Here is a 22,506-nt window from a genome sequence, read left to right on the forward strand (position 1 = left end):
AGACATTTCTGATTCACAGTCATGTGATGTCAATCAGGCTAGGCAGAACTATAAAACTCTCTTGAGTTTGTAAATTATCATGTATAATACTTTACACAAAATAAATCACAACCATGCAAAAGCACAGATCCAGACAATGAGCTGCACTTCCTCTTATAATTTTGGTGTTTATTTTCAGAATAAAGCCACATATAATTATTTTGGGGAAAACAATGATTCTGTGCATTCATTTAGAAAAATGACAATTTTTTTAATTGTTGCAAGATTTATAAGGCACTTTAATGAAAGTACCACAGATGTTGAACTTTCTTTGCATAAAACTACACACGCACACTTGGGAGTCTCATCTGTGATGCACATACAGAACACTATTCCACTGAGCAAGAAGTACATATTTTTACAGCACCGGTTTCAGTTTTGTTTAATAGCGTTTGGGAATACCTTTTGGGATGAAGAAGCACTATACAAATGCAAGCAACTACTATTAATCTTAATATACGGGGAGCTGCTTTTTAAAAAGAATACAAATCTTAATTCTCTTCTGTAGTTTTGGTTAATGTAATTAAATATAGATTTGGCACAATACAACATTAAGAGGACATTTATAATTGCTAACGAAGTGAATGTAAGAATTGAAACGGGCTTGCTCGTGGGGCATTAAACATGCATGGACAGGAAACTAAATGTGTGATGTCTCCTGCCCCTGGAGCTCACATGCCCTTGAGAAGTCTACTGAAAGAAAAGTGCTGAAACTCACCACATGAGCCCTGATGCTATTTACAGTGTGGAGATGCAGGTACATCGGATCGACATTTGAATATTTAAAAGGCACTGGCAGGAAAAGATCAAAGCTTGGCCCAGCTCGCTTGACTGTAATGGCTATGGCATCTGAAACGTCTTCCTTATACTGTTGGGGAAAAAAACTTTTTTAAACCTCTGCTTTTTTTAATTCAGTGTATGGCATGTAAATTTTACACTAATTTATCGAGTTCCTCAGCCCGATAAGATTCGGAAGATCTGTACCTAATCCAGAGGTGAGTCAGCGTCTGTAACTGGATATGAAAATGTTTGGACAGACGAGGATAGCACAGTGTATCCACACCCAGCAATCACTTGCAGGGTGTTCAGACGTTACCCGTGTGTGAGTAATTGGCAGGGTGTCACAGGGGTTACAGGGGTTGGGGGGAGCGGAACAGTGGATTCTTCACTTGTCTCAGCAGGGTTCACTGGGACTAGCCAGGCCCTGAGAGAGGAGCATTGCTCCGGCGATCCATGCTAACTCTCCTGTAAGGCACCGTCGACCTTGTGGATGACAAAGCAGCTCGGTGAGAGACAGTGGTCTACCTTGGCTTTCCCATGCTGCTGCAGGGGTTGTTGTGGTCAGCCAGGTGGCCCGGCCTTGGACAATTCCAATAGGAGAGCTTACAGAAAGGACAAACAATGGTAGATTCCAAATTCATAAAACGAATGAACCCTTATCCTTAATAACATAATTCTGCCAATTTCTTATAATAAAACGTTCATGTTTCTTTCATGTTTTCATGTTGTTTTTAAAAGTAGTTTACACAGGTGAGACAACTAAACCACTGATAAAAGCCCAAGCCAATCCTCACAGGACACTGCACACACTGCCTGATGGCCTCCTCTGCTGTACTTCATACTGAGGCCAGCAGGGCTGAAAGCAGTGTTTTTTCATCTGGCTTTTAGTGACGTTCCAACAACGGTGGGTTTCATTTGCCCTGGATGTCTGTGAAGGGCTCAAAGCACCGTCTCTCTGAAGACCCCGATGAGGCTGCGCGGACGATCCTGCGCGGCCCTGGGTCTCCTGCGCTCCGCGGGCTGGGGCTCGGCTGCTGTGAAGGTGCTGAGGTCCCCGCAGCTGTGCAGGTGGAGCAGCGCCGGGCGCTTCCTCGAGGGCAACGTGTGCACAGTCCTCTCAGGAGAGGGCTGCGGCTGACACGCCTGGGAGCCGGTTATCACCTGGGGGTTCACAGAGACACACCAGCAAGTCTGAGGACAGGCACGAGTTAGTGGAGAAGGACACAGTGAGACTGTGCAATCGGAGTTAGTCTGAAAGAGAATCACAGGGCCCTTTAACGCCCTTTACAGTCCTCTGTAGAAGGGTGGCAATGTCTCAAGTGATTCACTCTGGGAACCACAGAATGCATTTATAACCAGATGTACTGTAAAAAATATAGAAATCATCAAAAAAGGAGCCCGTCTTCAAAAGTCATTAAGAATGGAGCCTTATTACTTATTAATACCATCTCCCTTTTCCTGTACTTGTCTCTTGTATCTTCCTAGAATTCTGGTCTTGTGTCATGTTGTCAATGAGACAGGAATGTTAATCTTTTCTAAGACTAACAAGAATTCTGATTCCTTAAACCAGTTAAAAGTCCAGGGCTCATATCTGAGATTTTCTTCACAGATAGGGCATTTCTGTTGTTCACTAAGACAGGGCTTTTACCCACCAACAGAAAAAATCCAAAAATCTGAAAGAAATACTAAATTTACAATACAGTATACCCCCCTAAAATATTAATATTGTAAAGAAACATTTCTTGTTATACATTATAATTCTGCACAAACCTGTGTCCATTAAGAAAAATGGGTAGATGATACTCTGCACTTGAGCAGCCAGGCCACTACTAACCCAGGATGCAAAATCAACTGAATTGCACCAGCCGCAACTACTGTACAATCCCCTCCTTTATTTTTTCCATTAGATTTTGAAGACCATGTCTCTGGTTGTATAACTGGCTGATATCACATTTGACTGTGACAGACGGAGCAGAAGGTTCAGTAGTCGGGCTGTTGGCTCTCCCGGACGAATCGCAGGCGCTAACCTGGTCAATGAAGCTGGCGCTCAGCACGGCCTCCTCCATGTGCTCCTGGTCCGACCTCAGCACCGTCTTGATGCTGTTCACCACCTCCTGCACCTCGGGGGTCATGCTGCAGGGCGAGTGCTCCAGGAACTGGGCCACCAGCTGCTTGGTGTCCCTGTAGCTCTGATAATCGACCAGGGAGCTGGGCCTGGGCCTCCGTGGCCCCTGGGGCCGCCGGCCGCGGCGCAAGGTGACCGTCGCCAGCTCTGGACGTGCTTCAGTCTGAGTGGCGGCCTCACAGCTCAGCACTGCCGGGGACAGAGGACAAGAGGGGGGGAGAGGTTCTGGGCAGTGTAAGAAAAGAGGCCGTCCCTAGTTCTGCTGCATCTGAAAACACAGTTACTAACTGACCCTCACAACATTTCCTAATGGCGCGTAGCTCTTTAAACAGCTGCCTTAGTGAAGGCTTCAGGAGCTATACTTAAAGAAAACCTAACATTTCTGGCAGCAGCTGTAAGAGGGTGATCCACAATGAAGGGGCAAACACAAACAGCAATGTCTAGACAGACATACTGTAAGAGCGCCTGTCTGTCATGTTATAGACACATCCAATCTGTAGCACCAGCTTGTCGATATGAGCAGCCAATGAATGCATCCTGGCACTGTGCTGCCCAGTGGTGACAAACAGCTGGATTTCGGGTTACAGATCTGCAGGTACACCATTGTTTCTTTGTGAAAGAGGACTACATATGAGCTAAAGCTGTACTGCACAAGGTTTTCATATTCATCGTGTTATGTATGAATCACTACAGTGTTAACATATTGCATCCCTGTTGCATCTTACATGTTACAGCCTTTAAACACATTTAGTGTTCAGACTGCCTTGCACTGTTTTTAAAAGGGGATAATGAGCTTGAAGTCTGTCTGGTGTGTTTGCAGTGCGGGTTCCCATGTGCACTAAAAAAATTTCCTTTGACTTTCCCTTTACACGTCTAAGACATATACCAATATTTGCTCTAGAAATTACATTTGCACCATCTTCTATTTTATTTTAAAAGCAAAAAGGCCCCTCAATGTCTAGACAAAGTTCAGAAAACTGTTCGCCTTCTCTAGTGACAATCAATAGTAAACGGTCCATAACCAGGCCTTCGCCTTCTAAGAAAGAATAGAGCACAAATTTTCATATTCATACCTTTGGTGGCCAGATCCAACAGCACTGGGTCACTATTTGATCTTCTTAAGAGTTGTCTGCAAGATCTTCTACACGCCACTCCTGAGGCCTGTCCAGGTTTAGGCTGTGATAGGAGAGTATTCGAGGCCTGGCAGCAACCCTCTATAGACACCAGAACATGAATTACAGCCCCATGCACCAAGACTAAAAACTACAAGATCCAAAAAAGAAATTCTTCTTTCCATTCATCAGTAAAGCTTACACACTCTAATACTTTTAAAGCTGTTTAGTTCAATACCTTCTATTTCCTGGTAATGGTTAAAGTACAGATGACCATGCTCAGCATACAGAAAACAGTAATTACTAACTATGATGACATATATCCAGTAGTGCTAGTATAGTCCTTCTGTAGAAATGACCTCTGCTCATTCTGAACAAATGTTTGAAATGCAAGAGCTGATGTGTAAATAGTGGATTTCCTTCACTGATCTGAAAACACTGATCTATCAAAAACTGCCTTAAAAAAAGGCAGATGTGGTCAGTAATACTGTGGTGCTCGTCTCGTGTCCTTCCCCCTACACTTTCTTCCCTGGTCACACAAGTCTCAACTCGCGTGAATTCGACTTTACGTGAAAGACTCCCCTGCATCTCATACAATTGTCCAGCTCAGGAAAGTTCCTGTCTGATATGTAAAGAGTAAGTAATGTGGTAAGTGTTATGGCGTGTTTCCACCAGCATCCTCCTGGCCTCTGTTGTACACTGCAGTCTCGCCCTGCTTTCCCATACGTCAGGTAACTTTAACTGTACGCATCATCATGCTTTTGAGTAACCCATGTTGCAATCATGACAGGGAAGCACCCAAAGCAATTTTATTTTTATTATTCACTGCGTGTTTTATTTTGTGTTTAATTACTGCACCTGGCAGTAATAGGTGAATGATATGTACTGTACAGCACAGTATTTATAATTTCATCCAAGGTAATTCTCTCTTCAATGTTTAATTTTTTACTGTACTGTATATTTTATAAGGGTATGTGATGATCAGTGTTTAATTATTCTAATTATAAAATATATTATTATATTTTTATTACACAATATATATATATTTAGAAATGTGAATGGTAATTTTTCATACTATATATATTATAACTGTATGCACATGATGGCTAAGAAAGGGTTGATTCCAACTTCTGTAAAATTTGGGGTGCATAAAGATACGCAGAAACCAACAGTTAAGTAAATTGGCGAGTGAGTGTATTTAATTCTGCCCCCACTTTGGATTGTCAGCAATGAAGACAGAAATTTAATTCATATCCAAGAGACGAACCTGTGTCTGATGTTTCGCTTAAACCCCCTGTCAGATCTGCGACTTCAGCTGCAGCACCCTGAGAACACAGACATAAATAAAAGAAAATGATTGGCTTTGGACAGAACACGCATCCCAATAAGTCCAGTCAGTGTGTTATGTGTGTAAGTAAAATAGAGCTTTTCACACTCTTAAACAGCCAATTAGACTTTGTCCTTGTAGGTCTTGGGTTTAAACTAGGAAAATGTAATGAAGCTGCTTGAAATTCATGTAATGAAGTTCATTTTCATATTCTAAATTCATTTTAAAATAGAATATGTAATCACTTAGTCACATATTGTAACAATTCAGTGCCTGTTTCAATTAGAAACTGAAGCCTAATCCTCAGACATGACACTAGACTTACAGGGAGAAGGTAACAAAGACCAGATGTACTGTACTGCTAACCTTTCCCCTCTCTTACAATGCAAACAGTAGTGAACCATGTTCATCTGTGGGTCCTTCAAACAGTATATCTGAAAAGTGGCATGGGGTAAAAAAAAAAGGCATGGATATTTCCAGGCATGGAAAAAAACACATAGAAGGATTGTTTTAATAAGCTGACGGATTTGGTATGTTAGCTCTCAAAGAGAAATGTTTGCATATTGCCCTTAACATCTTAAAAACCGCAGAACAAAATAAGGAATATCACCGTACCGTTTTCCTCACAACAACTTTAGAATTCACAGATTTACTTGACAGAGGAAAAGCAGGACATTGACAGAATTCTGCAAATATGATTTTGATTTGGTGTAATAATTTTTTTAGTTCACCTGCGTGTAAGAATTTATGCAGAGTGGCTGAAATACCTGCTCTGTGTTATCGGATTGGTTTGCCACAGTTTCATAGGGGGGTGGAGGATCCAGAGGACAAAATACTTCAACCCCTTTTATTCTGGCTCCGTAGATATGAGGCAGAGGAATCACGCTGTTGCCAAACATTCTGTTTGAAAGAGATTGACGGATTTCATTTGACATGACATTAAAGTTCATTTAAAATTACAATCATCAAAAGAATAAAGGGCAAACCTTGCAGAGAGATGCCAAAGCACAGCAAGATATTTGGCCAAGAATGACCAAAACACTCAGAAGAACTGAAATTCATTCTCAGTTGCTGTATGATTATGTAGAACGTCTCTGCTAGTAATCCAAAGAAAATAAGAGGACCTACTTTAAACAAGGAACTGTCAGCATCATTAAAGTGGCCATTTTACAGTGCAGGTGCAGTTATTACACACCATCAGGAAACGGCTAAAAGAATTCCTTGGTTCCATCGGCTCTAGAAATCGGTTACCCATATGTGAGTGGAATAGCTGTTTTTAAATCCTAACTTACCCGATTTCAAAGCAGTGACTTTCTGCTTAGTTTTCAAGTGCAGCCTGATGCGACTGAAACTGTGGTCCACGAAAGTGGCCGATGTAACGAGCAGTGATGGACCTAATGACCTACAGATAAATGGTGACACAGTCTGTAGGCCAACACCACACCCAAACCTACTCATTTATTTCTTACAGATCCTTACTGCTCTGTACTGAAACATGACACAGTTCACACTTCTACACTTCCCAGGAAATCACCAGGTGAATGATGGCCCCGGAGGCACGAGCAAGGAGAGCCGGGAGCTCAGGGCAGCCAGCACACGGAGCACACACCTGCGGGCCAGCCGAGGAGTGTAGGAGTAAAAGGTGGAGAAGTAGGAAGGGGGAGGAACTGGAGGAACGAACTCATCAGGGTCTGGGACACGGGCTGCCTCTTCTCCTTCCTCCACAGTGGGACGGGGCTCATCCTGCTAAGAAGAACAAGCGATTTCTCTAGAGGAGCCCGAGCTACGAAGACAAGGCCCTCATGAGTCAGAATAACATACATGGAGGAGGATCGGTGTTCAAACATCATGTTGTAATGTTAATGGGAGATTTTAGTTATTTATTCTCGTTTTGTGGGTTAGAACTTTCACTTTCCTGCATCCGATTAAGAGACTAGTTTAACCACAATTATATAAGAAAATAACTCTCTTTTGGTGACCCGGAACATGTTTTAAGCTTGTTTATCAGTGCAAATAAACTTTATTATCACCTGGGGGTCATTGGTTTTACAACACAGTCCAATATAACAAAACAGCAAGGATAGACAAACATTACCAACAGAGAGGATGGGGCAATAGTGTTACAGGAGATAAGAGAGTTACTTTACATTATTTGAGAGAGATATTGCAGCAGAGATGAAAGATTTCTGAAGTCTGTTACTTTTACACCTGGGGACACAGAGGCATCTCTGACATCCCAGACAGAAGTAGTACAAATTCACAATGGAGGGGGTGAGATATACACATTCAGAGTGTTTGTCTGAGTATGATGAATTTTATTTTAATGACTAAAGAACTAGGTATTACATTTTTTTTTAATGGGCAATGTCAGTTTGCAAAGTTTGAAAAGAACCATGTGTTCTCACTATTGTTTCTTTTTCTACATTGTAATTCGTGGTCAGCATCAAAATCAATATACTAAACCTCTTCCCTTAAATAAAGTTCTGACATGGCAATTAATTAATTGCAAAATTAATTTCAATAATGGACCAAAATAAACCTAACGTGCGTGATTGTTGCTGTAAGGTACAGCTATCACTCACTTACTATGCAGGGTCTTCGTGCTGCAAATATCTGGAGGTATCTCAAGGCTGCGGCCACTAAGCACACAGCTGTTGTCAGTGCATTTAGAGCACAGAGGGCAAAAAGAACTTTCTAGAAAAAGCCAAAGGAAAAAAAGAAACTTAATTTCATATTTAAAGTACCCCTAATACAGAACATAGTTCTTGAAAGTAAAATTAATAAAAACCTGTGTTGTATTATTACATTTCATTTTATATAGTTACAATTCAGTGGTATCAGTTTAAAATGATTCAATTATTCTATTCAGATTCATACTCATTTTAAACAGTACTACGTACATCCTAATACAGCAGACTTAAAAAGTACCATCAGACTACGTACTCTGGTATATGCATGTACAGAAAAAACGATGGGCCAAATAATTATCCTTTCACACAAATTTTATAACAACATAATAAAGAAAAAGCAACATTTAAGTAAAGGTTTGGCATTTGACTCAGTACTGCTCTTTTGCTCATACCTTCAACAGCATGCGCATGGTACTGCAGGAATTCCCAGGGTACAGCTTTAAGAGTTTCTCTTCCGGACACTTGGCACTCTGAGTGTCTGCACAGCACTGACACACATCCCCCACTTCACTCTAAGCAGGAACAGACAAATCACTTCATCAGACTCCAGGCAAGACTTCCCAACTCAAGCCTGTGATAAGAGTGGACACCAGAGGAAGCCGGCTGTGTTTCACACTCCTTACAAGAACATGTAAATCAGCCCAGTTCAAGTATGCTCACTATATAAACTTCCTTGCTTGGATTCCAACAAAGAATTCGCATAACGTGAAACAATCACTGTGAAGCGTGTTATAGAAACATTGGACCTTCCTAGCAAATAATCTGAAGAAAGCTGGACATGCAAACGGATCTAACAATCATCTTTTCTTTTCTGTCTGTATTGCTATTACATTTGCAATGTCTCAGTATGCCTAAACAGAGAACTGTCAGGAATCTGCAGTTTATAAATAACTTTCCACATTTCCTAAGGTACGCCTGAACACTCCATCTGAATTAGGTAAAATGTTAGGTTCCAGTGCCTTCAATCATGGTTAATTTCATGGGTGTTTCTGGTATCCATACTGGTTATGGTATCCGTAACATATGTCCACACATTATGAAAAATCTTATAGTTTTATGAACTTAGTAACTTTGAACAAACCATATAAATGAGAAATGAGTGCGCTGTCCTCCTGGAATGTCATCACACGAGACCAGGCCTACAGAAAGGGCAGCAAGTGAGGTCCCAGGACACGATCAAAGCAGCGCCACGCAATTAGGTTGCCATCAAGTGAAATGGCCGAAACTAGACCATCACACTTCGATTGCCCTATCAATCTGTATGTTGCACACAACAGCACAACAGTTGGTGTACTGCTCTGCACATCTGTATCACACTCACAGAGATCTGTCAGGGTTGCATGCACTACAGACAACCTTGCACCACTGTACCATGTACCAATGGCACAGAAGTGTTGTTTCCTCCATAAGTACCACATATGGGTTTTTTTCTGCATTCTTCATTCTTGATTTTTACCAGACTTGACTTTCACCAGGTTAAATTAACTGATCATCCATGGGCCTATCACCCAGCAATTCACAACTGTCAGCCCACTGAAGCTCAGCAGGTGTGAGCCTGGTCAGTACCTGGATGGGAGACCTACTGGGAAAAGCTTAGGTTGCTGCTGGAAGAGGTGTTAGTGAGGCCAGCAGGGAGCGCTCACCCTGTGGTCTATGTAGGTCCTATTGCCCCAGTATAGTGACAGGAACGCTATACTGTAAAAAGGCGCCGTCCTTCGGATGAGACGTAAAACTGAGGTTCTAACTCTATGTGGTCATTAAAAATCCCAGGGCATTTCTCAAAAAGAGTCCCAGGACACGATCAAAGCAGCGCCACGCAATTGGGGTGTTACCCCGGCATCTTGGCCAAATTTCCCATTGGCCTTTACCAATCATGGCCTCTTAATAACCTCCATCTATGAATTGGCTTCATTACTCTGTTCTCCTCCCCACTAATAGCTGATGTGTGGTGAGGGTTCTGGTGCACTATGGCTGCCATCATATCATCCAGGTGGGGCTGCATATTGGTGGTGGTGGAGGGGAGTCCCCATTACCTGTAAAGCACTCTGAGTGGAGTGTCCAGAAAAGCGCTATATAAATGTAAGGAATTATTATTATCATCAAGACCCTCACTAATGAGATGCTTCAGTGGTTATGGATTAATGTTATTAGGGTGCATCATGGCCAATCATGAACAACCAATTAATCAAAATGCCACCAAAAACATTTAATCTCCATCCAAAATCCAAATGTTTTTGTTTTTCTAAAATAATAAATGGGGTCATATGTTTGGATGCTCAGTATATTTTCTTGACTATGGAAAGGACTCTGATCCTGAAAGTAAATTTAAACTATCAAGTAAAACTTGTGAGAAATGTCTTTAGTGTGATGTTTACTGATGTGCTCTAATAATGTCACTGGATCCTGTGTATTTTAAGTTTATTTTCAAGTTCCCCACAAACAAATATTCCTAAGAAGTAAAGAGATTTTCAAAGACACTGATAAAGGAATCGGAGTACTACTGGTACTACCTCTAAAACAGGTAAAAGATGTTCTATAACAGGTAAAATGTTATATCGCTGGACAGTGAATGGATTGTGGGGCAGAGCTGTCAGCCAGCTGTCAGGCGTGCCAATTCCTCACTATAATGCAAGTCTCTCATGCAGCTGGCCTTATTCCCCAGTGACAGCTGTGCTGTGTCTGCACTGTAAATGATTTTCAAAATACAAAACAACCATCACCATCATGGTTCTCTGCTGTCGTTCTGTTCAAGAATGACACAAAACATGTGGCAAATCTTTGATTCATCCTGTTATTATTCCAACTCAATCTGGGGCAGGATTTATTAATTCAAATATCTTGGAATCCAACTTCAAAGGCTAAGACCCTTCGGATTTGGATTCCAAGTCGTAGGCTTTGTATCTGGACTCGCTCAATAAAACAAAAGTCTTAAAGCGCTCTTTGAAAAGCTTTTGGTCAAACCCCTATTAACACAACATTAGTTTCTGCTCAAACAGTAAGAAGGGGGGAGGTCTAAAAGGCTTGCTGAGCATATTGATATATTCCCCGGTAGGGATGCTACCATCCGTCTGTCCCATTATCTAACTGCGGGGGAGCCAGAGCCGTTCTGGGCAAGAAACAGGCACAAGGCAAGACGCCAGTCCATCACAGGGCACACAGAGACACAACAACACACACACTCACACAAAGGCCAGATTTCCTAGAAGCCAATTAGCCTGCCAGTATGTCTTTGGACTGCGGGAGGAAACTGGAGCACCTGGAGGAAACCCACGCAAACATGGGGAGAACACACACACACACTCCATGCAGACAGCACCACAGATCTAGAATTGAACCCTGGACCCCAACACAGCCAACACCAACTACTGTGCCACCGTGCTGAGCTTAGCCACTGCTTTATGATAACCACCAGTGTGGAAACACTAAGTCAAGTGATGAGAGAGCAGCTTGAAGCGCTGAAGGGCCGCTGATCTCGGCCTCAGTACTGAGAGGCAGACTGCTCTGCGCTCCTGTCCAGAGGCTTGTCTTCCTGCTCTGCAGGGTGTCTGGTTTCCTGCCCTTGCCATAAATAGAGTGTGACGCAACACAGATGCACATTTATTCTTCCAGGGAGAACTGGCATGCTGGAGGCCTCATGTATATTTTATCAATCCGCTGAACACAGTTCTTCTAGTCCTGGGTAAACAAGATGAATACATTTCTGCATACCACTCAGCATGTACAGGATTTCCAGATCCAACGTTAAAAGTTTTTTGTGACCTGTGCAAAATGACTAATTGAGACTTTTATCTTTGAAAAATGATGGAATTCTAATAATAATATCCTTATTTTAGCATATTTCTTGGTATTTCAGGTCAAGGCGTTACAAAATAAAACACCTCGCTAAACCTTTGCTTCCAAAGCGTATCTGCAGCTTATTGGTTTTCTTTTTTTTTTGCTCATAGAGGGCACATAATCATAGACAGGGACTCAGAGATGCATGATCTGGGACCCATACTTACCAGCTGGCAGCTGGACATGCTGGAGACGAGCTGTGCTCCTTGACAGCACAGAACAAAGCCGGCCAAGTTGAGCAGGACGCAGACCACAGACAGCAGCACGAAAAGGTTCACCTGCAATACAGAGACAGACATGGCAGCTGGAAATGGGCAGCACACTGGGCCGCAGTGCTTTAGTATCATCAAACGGTGGCAATACTCCAGAAAGAAACTGGACCATGCGTCTCACATTATGAAGCAAGTCATTCCAAATACCTTCAACTTAGGGCACTGTGCCACTTGATGAGCTCATGATGTGTCAATAAAAGCACATTAGTTATTTGTACAGATTTGTTTATGACCCAAAAGCCTCGACCAATGAAAAAAAACTGACATCAGATGTTCAGAGAACACAATATTAATATTTATGGGCATATACAGTATTAAAACTCCTGAATCTCCTTGTCTTCATATGGAAGATTCATGACTCATATAAGCATGTGATAGTTGCTCCTTCCAGAAGTAATCTAGTAAGCCTGGGAAAACATTAAGTTTTAGTGGAGCAGTTCAAGTCAAGGGAAACCGTGTACATAAACAATCTCTTGCATATTATCCTACAAGTATTGGACAAAAAAAGGAAACATCAAGGTAAGTGAGGGGAAGTACTCATATGCCAATTACACAACATCACAGCATGCTTAGAGTCTTGTATAAAAATGCTGGACAGCCAGGTTGCTTATAATTATAGCTAGCATAGTAGAAAGTGGTGACCTAAGTGACTTTGAAAGAGTTCAAACTTCAATCCTTTGCATTTTATAAAACAGCCTTATCTAGGAATGTTTGGAGACATTTTTTACATAATTGAGGTACTTAGGTGAAGAAACTGATAAACATTCCTGAAGTTTCAAATAAAGGGATGAATCTCTGATATTGAAGATGGACTAATTCAGTAATTTCCTAAATGCACTCAGTCTTTTGTGGTTATTTGGTTACTGCTATGTGCTATGAAAACGGTCCTCATAAGAATCTCCAATGTTAACATGATATCCGTATCCTAATTTTGTCCCAAGCATCAGTCATGTGACTAAGTTAATTGTTCTATATTGTTGTCTCCACCAATCAGTACCAGTTACTATACACTCCACCAATCAACTCCTGTTCCTGTGCAGTTACTATACAGTCCACCAATCAGTGCCTGCTCCTATGCTGTTACTATATACTCCACCGATCAGTACCAGCTCCTATGATGTTACTATACACTCCAGCAATCACCACCTCTTCCTGTGTAGTTATTATACAGTTACTCCACCAATCAGTCTAAAATTTGCCATGATTCTGTAGTTTTGAATATGCTCATCACAGACAGCTTATGCATCACAGACACAGAATATGCTTTTTTCTGACTTATTTATTGCATGTGAAAGATGATTGAGTCCCAACTAGTGGAATAAGAGTGATCTTCATACACAACTTGGAAAATAACTGGAAAATACTTCTCTGTATTAACAGTTTTACAGTACTTGCATAAAGGAAATATAAATGTTTTCCAGTTGTTAAAATGTTTTTGTAAATTGTCCTTTTTACTGTTGTTCAACATTTTTAGATCTTTGTTGAGGACATACGACATACATCTTCTGCTTCAATGTGACTCCCGCTAGCATTCACAGCACTGTGCTGAGGTTTTTTAAGTGCTACCAGAAACACCACCTATGCAGTACATACAGCAGCTTGTGGATGTATAAGACAAGGACCAAACCAAGGAAATAAATTAACAAAACTTTAATCCCAAAGGCAATAAATGCAAATGAATGATGCTTAATGGAGGCTAATTAATTTCCATTAACAGCATTAGTCGGTCAATTTAGTTGGGTGCAACAAAAAGAGGATATAAGTAAAGGTATACATTGACCAAATTATCTCTACTGGCCATACTGTGCACTGCTTTTGTTAAAACTCTAATAGCAAGACTACTATAGACAAATCCAAAGGTCACTGATTCCATTTGGAAATGCTACTAGAGGGTTGCCGTCAGTTTAACTTCCTGAATTTCAGTAACCGGACACCTCAGTTGGTAAGACGCTCTGTACTAACCAATGAAATGAAATTCATGGCTGACGTATCCACTTTAGAGGAAGTCTAAAAGGAGAGGCTTGTCACATACAGTCTAACCCTTCTAATCACAACACAAGTAGGCCTGTCCCTACTCTGTGTTTACAGCCACTATTAGTCATGTGAGCTAGACAGTGCACCAGCAGTGGGATAATTCTAACTGATCTCTTTCCTCTTTTGAATCGGATACTGAAGCCTGACCAAGAAATTCTTATTCTTAAAGATCATCTCGGCAGGGCTACTTTAACTCCTAAGTGAAACTTTTTGTGAGAAAGAGTTTATTTGGCATAAAAGCCTCACAAAGAAACGGCAGGACACTCTGTCCTTACAGATTGTTTGCATTACACTTCAAATTTCATTTGAAAATCACTTTTTTTTGCAGTAGGGTTCACAAACAAGTTTCTTTTTGAAAGAGGCCACTATGCGGTCACAGTCGTTTGATAAAAAAAACTGAATAAAAAAAACTGAGAGCAGTATCCAGTTGAATACCGGATATACGATTAATCTGGAAGTAAGAGGAAAGAGCAGCAGGCCAATTCTACAAAAGGAAGACTCAACATAACAACAACAAGTTTAAATTGAGCAAAAAAGTAAGAAAGCCTCAAAGCAATATGTTTGTAGCAATGGATAAAGGCTATGAAACAGACTGGCTAACACCGAGAAACACACAAAAGACCAGAAGAGGCTACAGGGTGTTTCTGCTCCATAAAGCACAAGAAGGAGCCATTCAGCAATGTTCATATTAAGGGACTCAAGCTTCTGCCAAGAAGCCTGTTGTCTCTTGGATGCCCTGACAGGAGGTATGGAATATTTCATAGTGTAAGTGGAAAAGACACTTCACTTTTCAGAGTAAAGTTATTATAACACAAGCCTTCGTTACATGTACTATAAATTATAGAACAATATATTCTATATATATATATTATAATGTGACCATGCTGTATAGCCTTGCATTCAAGTTTATAAGAGATTTTTTATTTGCTTCTTTATTTATCATTAAGTTGGAATACTTCTAGAAAAAGTTAAAAAAAAACATTTTAAGCACCATTTGAATTGCTACATACACACTCAAAGCCCCTCTCTTCCATTAGGTTAGACCAGATATAGATTTAAAATGCTGAATGTATGTAGCTCTGAAATGTTGTGTACCTAAGTTTCTGACTTAAAATGTCTACTCAGAGCTGCAACACAAGCATGGACACAACTGGAGGACTGCTATGTACCCTGGTTCAAAAAATGTCTTCCATGAATCTTTCATTTAAAAGACAGTATCTCTTCAACAAGGGTAAGGTTGAACTGGCCTGTTACCTATTTTTTTGGACAGTTTAAATGTGAAAAATGTTTAACTTTATGAAAAACAAAGTAGTTCGGCACAACTATAATACTGCAATTGAAAGCACTCTGTAAAATCACTCTTCTACTGCAACTGTCAGTGATAACAGTTAATTAATACAGATGAGGGAGAATGTCAATAGGAAAGTCCAATGAGGAGCTGAGTCAATAACTCATACTAACAAAGGAACAAGGATTGATTTTTATGCACAAATCATGTTCTTGCTACAGCCAGAATTAGGGTTAGGGCTACAACAGGACAGTTAAGTGAAAAGAAGCTGCATGCTTTTACTGTCATTTTGATTATAAAGAAATCAAATGCAGAGAGATATATATACCATCAATGACAAAAAAAGATCCTCATGACTCCTAGCAGTAATGTTAAACTACTCATTTTATAAATGTTCCCTTTCGCAAGTGTTACAGAATTCATTATTCACACTAATTTAATTACAGTTACAATTTAAAAGGGTAAGAGAGGAGAAAATGTTGACTTGACGATTGCTGGATTTTACTGGGGTTTTAAAATATTAGTAAATTATTTTTAGATGGTATCTACAAAACATAGCTGAATGCAAAATCTATTTAAACAACTGGAATGATAGGCACAAAGCCTCAGTAAAGACATCCTGTGAGAGCAGCTGCCATGACAGCAGAGACCCATCACAGAAGCACACAGGCAGTAACATACTCATGGACAGAGTCACCTACCAAAAGCAGCACTGGTCTCCTCCATGTTGTTAACCCAATTATTCCTGAAAGTATGACCTGTAAGCAAAAAGAAAATAATAAAAAAGGCTGGTATGAAATAGATCATTTTGGTAATCACAAGCGGGAAGAAGAGACGATTAGTTTGCGTATCGCAAAAGTACAGTAGCACTTAGCTCACTCGGTTGTTAGTAGCTAACTGATTAAAGCTCTTGTAACGTGATCAGGACGCCTGCGCCATGCTTCAGGCAAGAACTGTTCTCAGTTTCGAACGGCTTTTTTTCTTTAGTTTTCCTTCATGTCCTCTTATTTGTGCTGCACTACTGATCCTGTCAAGTCCAAAGGTTTCATTTTATCAATGCCTTTGGGCATTTTGAACACTTTTATTTTGGGTCCCCTTGTAGTCTTCTCTGTTCAATATTCAGTTCCGCCAGCCTGTCGGGGTACAACGCTCATTTCAGACCAGGAACGTACCTGATCACTCTTCTCTGAACTGAATCCAGAACAGCAATGCCACTTTTATATAATGATGACCAAATCTGTACACAGTATTATAAAGGACATTGTACTAGTCCACTCTACAGTTTTGACATAATATCCATTGAATGTGATTCTATACTTTTGAATACATACTACTATTCGCATTTCTACTGTTACGTCCCTACTTGTTTTCCCTGGATTTCATTCAGAGTATATTTTATTAAAACTCACTGAATGAAACGCTCCATCAACTGTTACAAAATGAAATGTATTTAATACTATTTTAATGGAACACTTACATTTCTGAGATTATGTCATCCCTTGTCTCCTTCTATATATTGGAGCAGTTTCTGTAACCCGTATTTTCTCATTTTGTAGAACTTGCATACACTACACAATGCTGGTGTTCTTCTTTAGTTCGATTCTCCTGCTTCTCATTTGAATATAATTTTGTTAGAAGAGGCCATCATTCATAAAAGTTAAAACCACACTGAGAAATAGAAAGGTGAAAGAACATCGCGGCTGTTGAGTCTTCTTCAGGTGTCACCCGATTCAGGTTCAACACCTTCAGCATTGTGTTTCTCCTGTCTATTTGGCAGCTTGGAATTCATTTTTGCCGCTTACTTTGGAACCGATGCACACTGATGCAGGTCCTCACTGGAACACCAGAAAAGAGGTACATACACAGTATAACATGTGCTTGATCTTATACAACATGCGTCTGAAATGTATGGCTACAATCACGTACATACAACAAGCTAATAAATTGAAAATGAACGCCCATGCGAGGCAACACCGGATTCAGAATAAACGACTTTGTATCTGTTAGATGTTTAAGCAGTAGCGTGGTGTAGATGTAAGGACATATCCGGAAGGACTGGGTTCAAATCCCCGGGTGGGATGCTGTTATTGTACCCCTGGGCAAGATACTTCACTCAAATGATTCCTGTGAATGTCTTGTTGTAGACATGGGCCTCCAGACCATCACGGTGAATGGGAATCTGTTCCCAACTGAACTCCCTCACAAAATAAAAGTAACAGAACAGCGTCACTTGGTTCCCTACTCACTTCCTCTAATACTTAACAAGAGCATCCTCTGGTATCCCATCCTCAAATCATTTTCAGCCAATCCATTTGCACTACTCTTCAAAATTGACTTTATTTTCCCCCCAGCATGCTGCGTTACCACGGCAATAACTAAACGTCAACAAGAGAGAATAAAACAAAACAGATGCAATGCACAACTGAACAGCTAAAAAAGTTAAAATACAGGAAGACAGTACGCGTGTGTGTGCTCTTGTAGAGCCAAGGCATTGTCTGGTTTGTCTTCCAGGAAGGCTCAGACTGACTTCATTCAGTGACATTCACTCCTGGCCCTGGGAGACTGCAGGTCACTAGTGTACTCTAGGTGTAATGAGTAGCTTATAATCCTCAATGAGCCCTGGACAGTGGTAATAAAGACCAATTAAGCAAACAGGTTGATTCAAATGCAGTCATTAAGAGTCTGGGGGGCGATGAAAATCAGGAGACACAGTAGCCCTCCAGGATTGACTATCAGTGACTTAATTGAACCCATTATTCCTTAACTGGCACCAGCTAACAAGAGTCAATGAGACCATGACAAAGGTTACATATGAGCTATATCTAGAGTCTATGAGTTATATCTAGTTTGTCTGGTTAATCAAATTTGCGTTTCATCCCATCAAGCTGGTTTGTGATGGAGACCAGGGAATTTGCTTCAGAAACAAAATACTTTGAATCCCAGGAAAAAACTCAGCACATGCACTCTGTGTGTGAACGAGGATTCAGCAGCCACAGGCTGAATGATTACGAAAAGTGAGGTCAAATATTTTTTTACATATACAGTAGATGCAGGACCACAGCCATGTGCAGTTAAGTAGATGTGGTTAAATATGAACTAACACCAAAACTAAATCTCAGCCTTATGTGATTTTAAATTATTTTCCACAATTTCATGAGCCGTTATCATAAGAATACATGCAGTGTGTACTGTACTGTATATACAAAACAATGAATTATATTCCGTTATTTACAACTTTAACATTGTTTAAACTATGTTAAATAGCATTAAGTATATTTTCCTAGGATGTAAGATGTTTTATGGTTGGCATTAAGCTTTGCCTGGACATCATCAATTGAAATAAAACTACAATGTAAATAAAAAAATATATACTGCATCTCATGTCATATCAACAGCACTGCTTTCATTATTGTACGTAATGATTTCCTAGTCATATAGCACTATGGACCTATAGTATACTGTCACAAACAACAAATACAAACAAAGACACATCTCTTCCTCATTATCTCACAATCCCCTGTATACAAGTGATAAAGCAGAATTCATTTAAGCACCTACTATTTATGGTGCAAAAAGGGCCAATAAAACTGATTTATTGTTAAATTAGGTATTCCCACGCGTTTTATGGTTCCAGATATAATCCTTTCAGCTAATCAAGGATGTACACAATTTCCAGGGTATATGAGGCTGAGGTTAAACTGATCCAATGAGAAATACTGAGATGATGTCATGTGAAATCATTAAAATGCTAGCTGCTATATTTGACATTTCAAATTGACGTAAAAGTGACCAAATTGTGGAGCTCATAAAGAATATATATCAATAACCATTTGAAAAGGCATGAATTTCGTTAACGCAAAAACAGCTGAAAAATCGGGCAGTGCCCTGCTCAAGTAACCCCTGCCCTGCACCTCCACATGACCACCGCTATATTGTGATTGTCGGCCCATTAATCACTGCAAATGTGATTGACTGTAACTGTGGAAGAGGGGGCTCAGTCCAGCAGCAATGCGGGCTGCACTCCACAGGTTGGCCCGACTCTTTGTTCCATGTCAGGGGGATGGAGGAGGAAGAGGAGGGTCACAACACCTCAGGACAGCTGCCACTTTCAAACTGAGTCATATCAGTGACATTTCGCAAATGCCAGCAAACTGAGCATGACCTTTAAATTATAAAAGGGGGGTGAATTTCTTTATAGGCTTTCCTCTGATGCCTTTGTAGGGCCAGTGTGAGCTCCAGAAGACCTTCAGCTTGTGAATCTCAGACCCCTGTACACATCCGAGGGCTAGTAAGCACATCAGGCCCGCCTTTATGACAGAATCTAGGTCCTTCTTCACTATCTTTATTAGAGACAACAGATTAAATATCTCTTGCTACACTGCACAAAATAAGAACAGGGGAGAGCTATTTTGACACAAGCTGGAAAAGACACACAGAAAAGAAAATGGGCTTCCACATCATTGACTACGACACTTTCACTCTTAGCTAACTGAAATGAGGCAGTAACACTTTGTGTTCTCAATCTCTGCCCAAGACGTGGCTGACAATAATTCCTGTCTGCACCAAGCATGGATCGCAACTTCTAATCCTGAACAGGAGCCATCAGAGAGCAGACCGATTGGCCAAACAAATCTGCTGACCAGAACTTTACTGAGCATGCCCAGGTCATGATACAGAGGTTAGCAGCAACAGCTCTCCCCCCCGTAAGTAACACAGGAGCTCCAGTGCTTTTGCTAACAACAGGCCCGGCTCCAGCAGTGCGTAGTGCTTGATTACTATATACACAGGAAGTAACTTAAGGGTATTTGTTATTTCAGGCTTCACTTCAAAACTTCGTTTCCAGGGTGTGGCACGTAAAGCAGTGAAGATAATCTAAATAGTGATTTTACATGCTCTCATCTTCATTCTTAATATTTTCCCATAAGTTTAAACTGTACCCAATCATCCAGTTTAGTAAATGACATTCTATGAACACCCTGATTCTTGACAGAAGCTGATGGATACTTAAATGTACAAAGAATACATACCCCCATAAACGAAAAAACAAATGAGAATTTACTTGCGAAAACTGGGGAATAATGAGGCACTCAAAAGCAAGTTCACTGTGCAACATCTGAAAAGTCCTTTATACCTCCTGCAATGAAATGCAATTCATAAACCATAAATCACCTGTATGTCCATGTTTGGGAGAAGAAAATAATTAAAACACTTTTCAAAAATCTTTTCATGGTAGTGCTCATCTGGTTGTTTTAGACTTAAAATATATCACAAGGTGATATATTTAAAGGAGATATTTGTGCTAAATATTGATAAAAGTGACATGTTGATGATAAATTCGATTGTACCCACCGCTACTAGAAAGTAAGATGATGTACAAACCTGAAAAGGCAGGGTAAAATTCTCTGTGGAAAAACAAATTCTATAGCATTGTTATTAAGCCTGGTTTTACTCATGAGTGAAAGAAACACAAATGCTGTTTTATAACATCCTGGTCTTGAGATTTTTAGAATGAGGGTTTGTAAACAGATAATCAACAAAACATATAACTTTATAATTTTGCTTAAGTGTTAAAACAGTAATGTTAAAGTATGGTTAAACTAAATATGTATGCATATTTGCTTTGTGCGTATCACGAAATTAGACTTATTAACACTATGATATAGTTATTTGATAAACATGGAAAAATTACCTTGTGTAATACAAAAACACAAACAAGACAAGTTGTGTACTCATGAAATTAATTAACTCGCGGTCAGTTATTTCCAGTATCTTTCCCCCTTCAGTTCTGCCACGTTAGGCCCTGTCCAAATCAGATCTACCTGTTGATGTCTTCAGTTCGGATTAACCCGAAACAGTAAAACATTTTCAGGGCAGCACTGCCCGTACAAACTACCTGTTTTTGGATTAAGGTTATACGAGTCTACCAGGGTCCCGAGAAATACTAAAAAATGCATTGTATTCTCCGCGCAATGCGAAAGGTGCCCTATTGTCAGAAATACGCAGCACCAACCGTCCGAATTAATTCAGCAGCTCAACCTAATTAAAATAGAGGAGCTGAAAAGGGAAAAAAAACAATTTATGTTTCTCTTTAATCGTACTCACCGAAGACCCAGCCCAAAACGGACATGAATTCCTGATAGGAGGCGAACTGCTGAGAGACAGAGCCCCGAATGACAGCGCCACCATAGAGCAGCCGAGAACCAGCTGCAGCAAGCCGAGAGACAGCAGAGGTCTGCCGGGGAGAAGAGCGGGGAGCAGTCGGGACTGAGATCCCGGCATACGAGACACCCCAGAAATGCAGCGGTGACGAGTCCTAAAGGATGGGTCTGCCAGCTGGGAGGCCAACGATACCCCCGCAACGGGGCAGCAAGATCCCGGGAGAACTACCGGCAGAGACATCGAGGACGACGCGGACAGCAGCAACAACAAAATAGCGATCAAAAAATAAAGCACACGGCTATCTTCACAGGAAGGCACTGTTAGATTTAGTCATTATGGTTCCTTTAGTTTAGGTTAAAGGGAAGCACCATGAAAAAAAAACATTAGTTTATTGTCCCGCTTCCGCTTCCACGAGATTTATTCCTTCTTCCCATGTTCGTTTCGAAGAGACTGAGCATGAAGTTTTAAAATAACTGCTCCGTAGTCCAGCGAGTGGATTGCATTTCACATTTTTGGCATTTGAACGCACGGTGGTGATGAGGGATTCTCACCAGTGAGCCGCATGGGAACAGGCCGCAATACCGTACTTGTTGGGGATCTTTTGAAGTGTCGGAAAATACAAGGTTTGTCTGAGCTGCACTTATTTGAAAAGGTTGGCGGAAAAAAGGGAAATGGGAAGTCAGTCACTTCTAAGCTAGACCCACTGCATTTTAATTACTTGGAAAGCCGCCAATATGAGAAAAACAAGCCTACTAGAAGATGCGCAACCACAACATCCCTTTGTAAATATTTTTAAGCAATAAGAAAAAAAAACCCCAACATACATCATACGTTTTTAAATTTTCT

General features: G+C 40.6%; 1 protein-coding gene across 2 annotated transcripts; it reads right to left on the minus strand.

Annotated features, from left to right (window-relative positions):
* Positions 1-147: 147 nt before the first annotated feature.
* Positions 148-22,280, minus strand: entrep1 (endosomal transmembrane epsin interactor 1). Of its 2 annotated transcripts, none has more exons than XM_088909966.1 (11): positions 21,604-22,280; positions 16,203-16,259; positions 12,075-12,185; positions 8,466-8,585; positions 7,970-8,077; positions 6,993-7,129; positions 6,151-6,283; positions 5,324-5,381; positions 4,018-4,158; positions 2,847-3,133; positions 148-1,980 (listed from the first exon to the last, which is right to left on the minus strand). In XM_088909966.1, the coding sequence occupies exons 1-11, from the start codon at positions 21,898-21,900 to the stop codon at positions 1,759-1,761; spliced, it is 1,671 nt and encodes a 556-aa protein (XP_088766092.1). In that variant the 5' UTR covers positions 21,901-22,280; the 3' UTR covers positions 148-1,758. The 2 variants fall into 2 exon arrangements, with proteins under 2 accessions (XP_088766092.1, XP_088766093.1); XM_088909967.1 differs by having other exon boundaries at positions 6,993-7,126; positions 21,604-22,278.
* Between the last annotated feature and the right edge of the window lie 226 nt (positions 22,281-22,506).

The sequence above is a fragment of the Atractosteus spatula genome, chromosome 3, assembly GCF_055471065.1.
Source record: "Atractosteus spatula isolate fAtrSpa1 chromosome 3, fAtrSpa1.hap1, whole genome shotgun sequence".
Lineage (NCBI taxonomy): Eukaryota > Metazoa > Chordata > Actinopteri > Semionotiformes > Lepisosteidae > Atractosteus > Atractosteus spatula.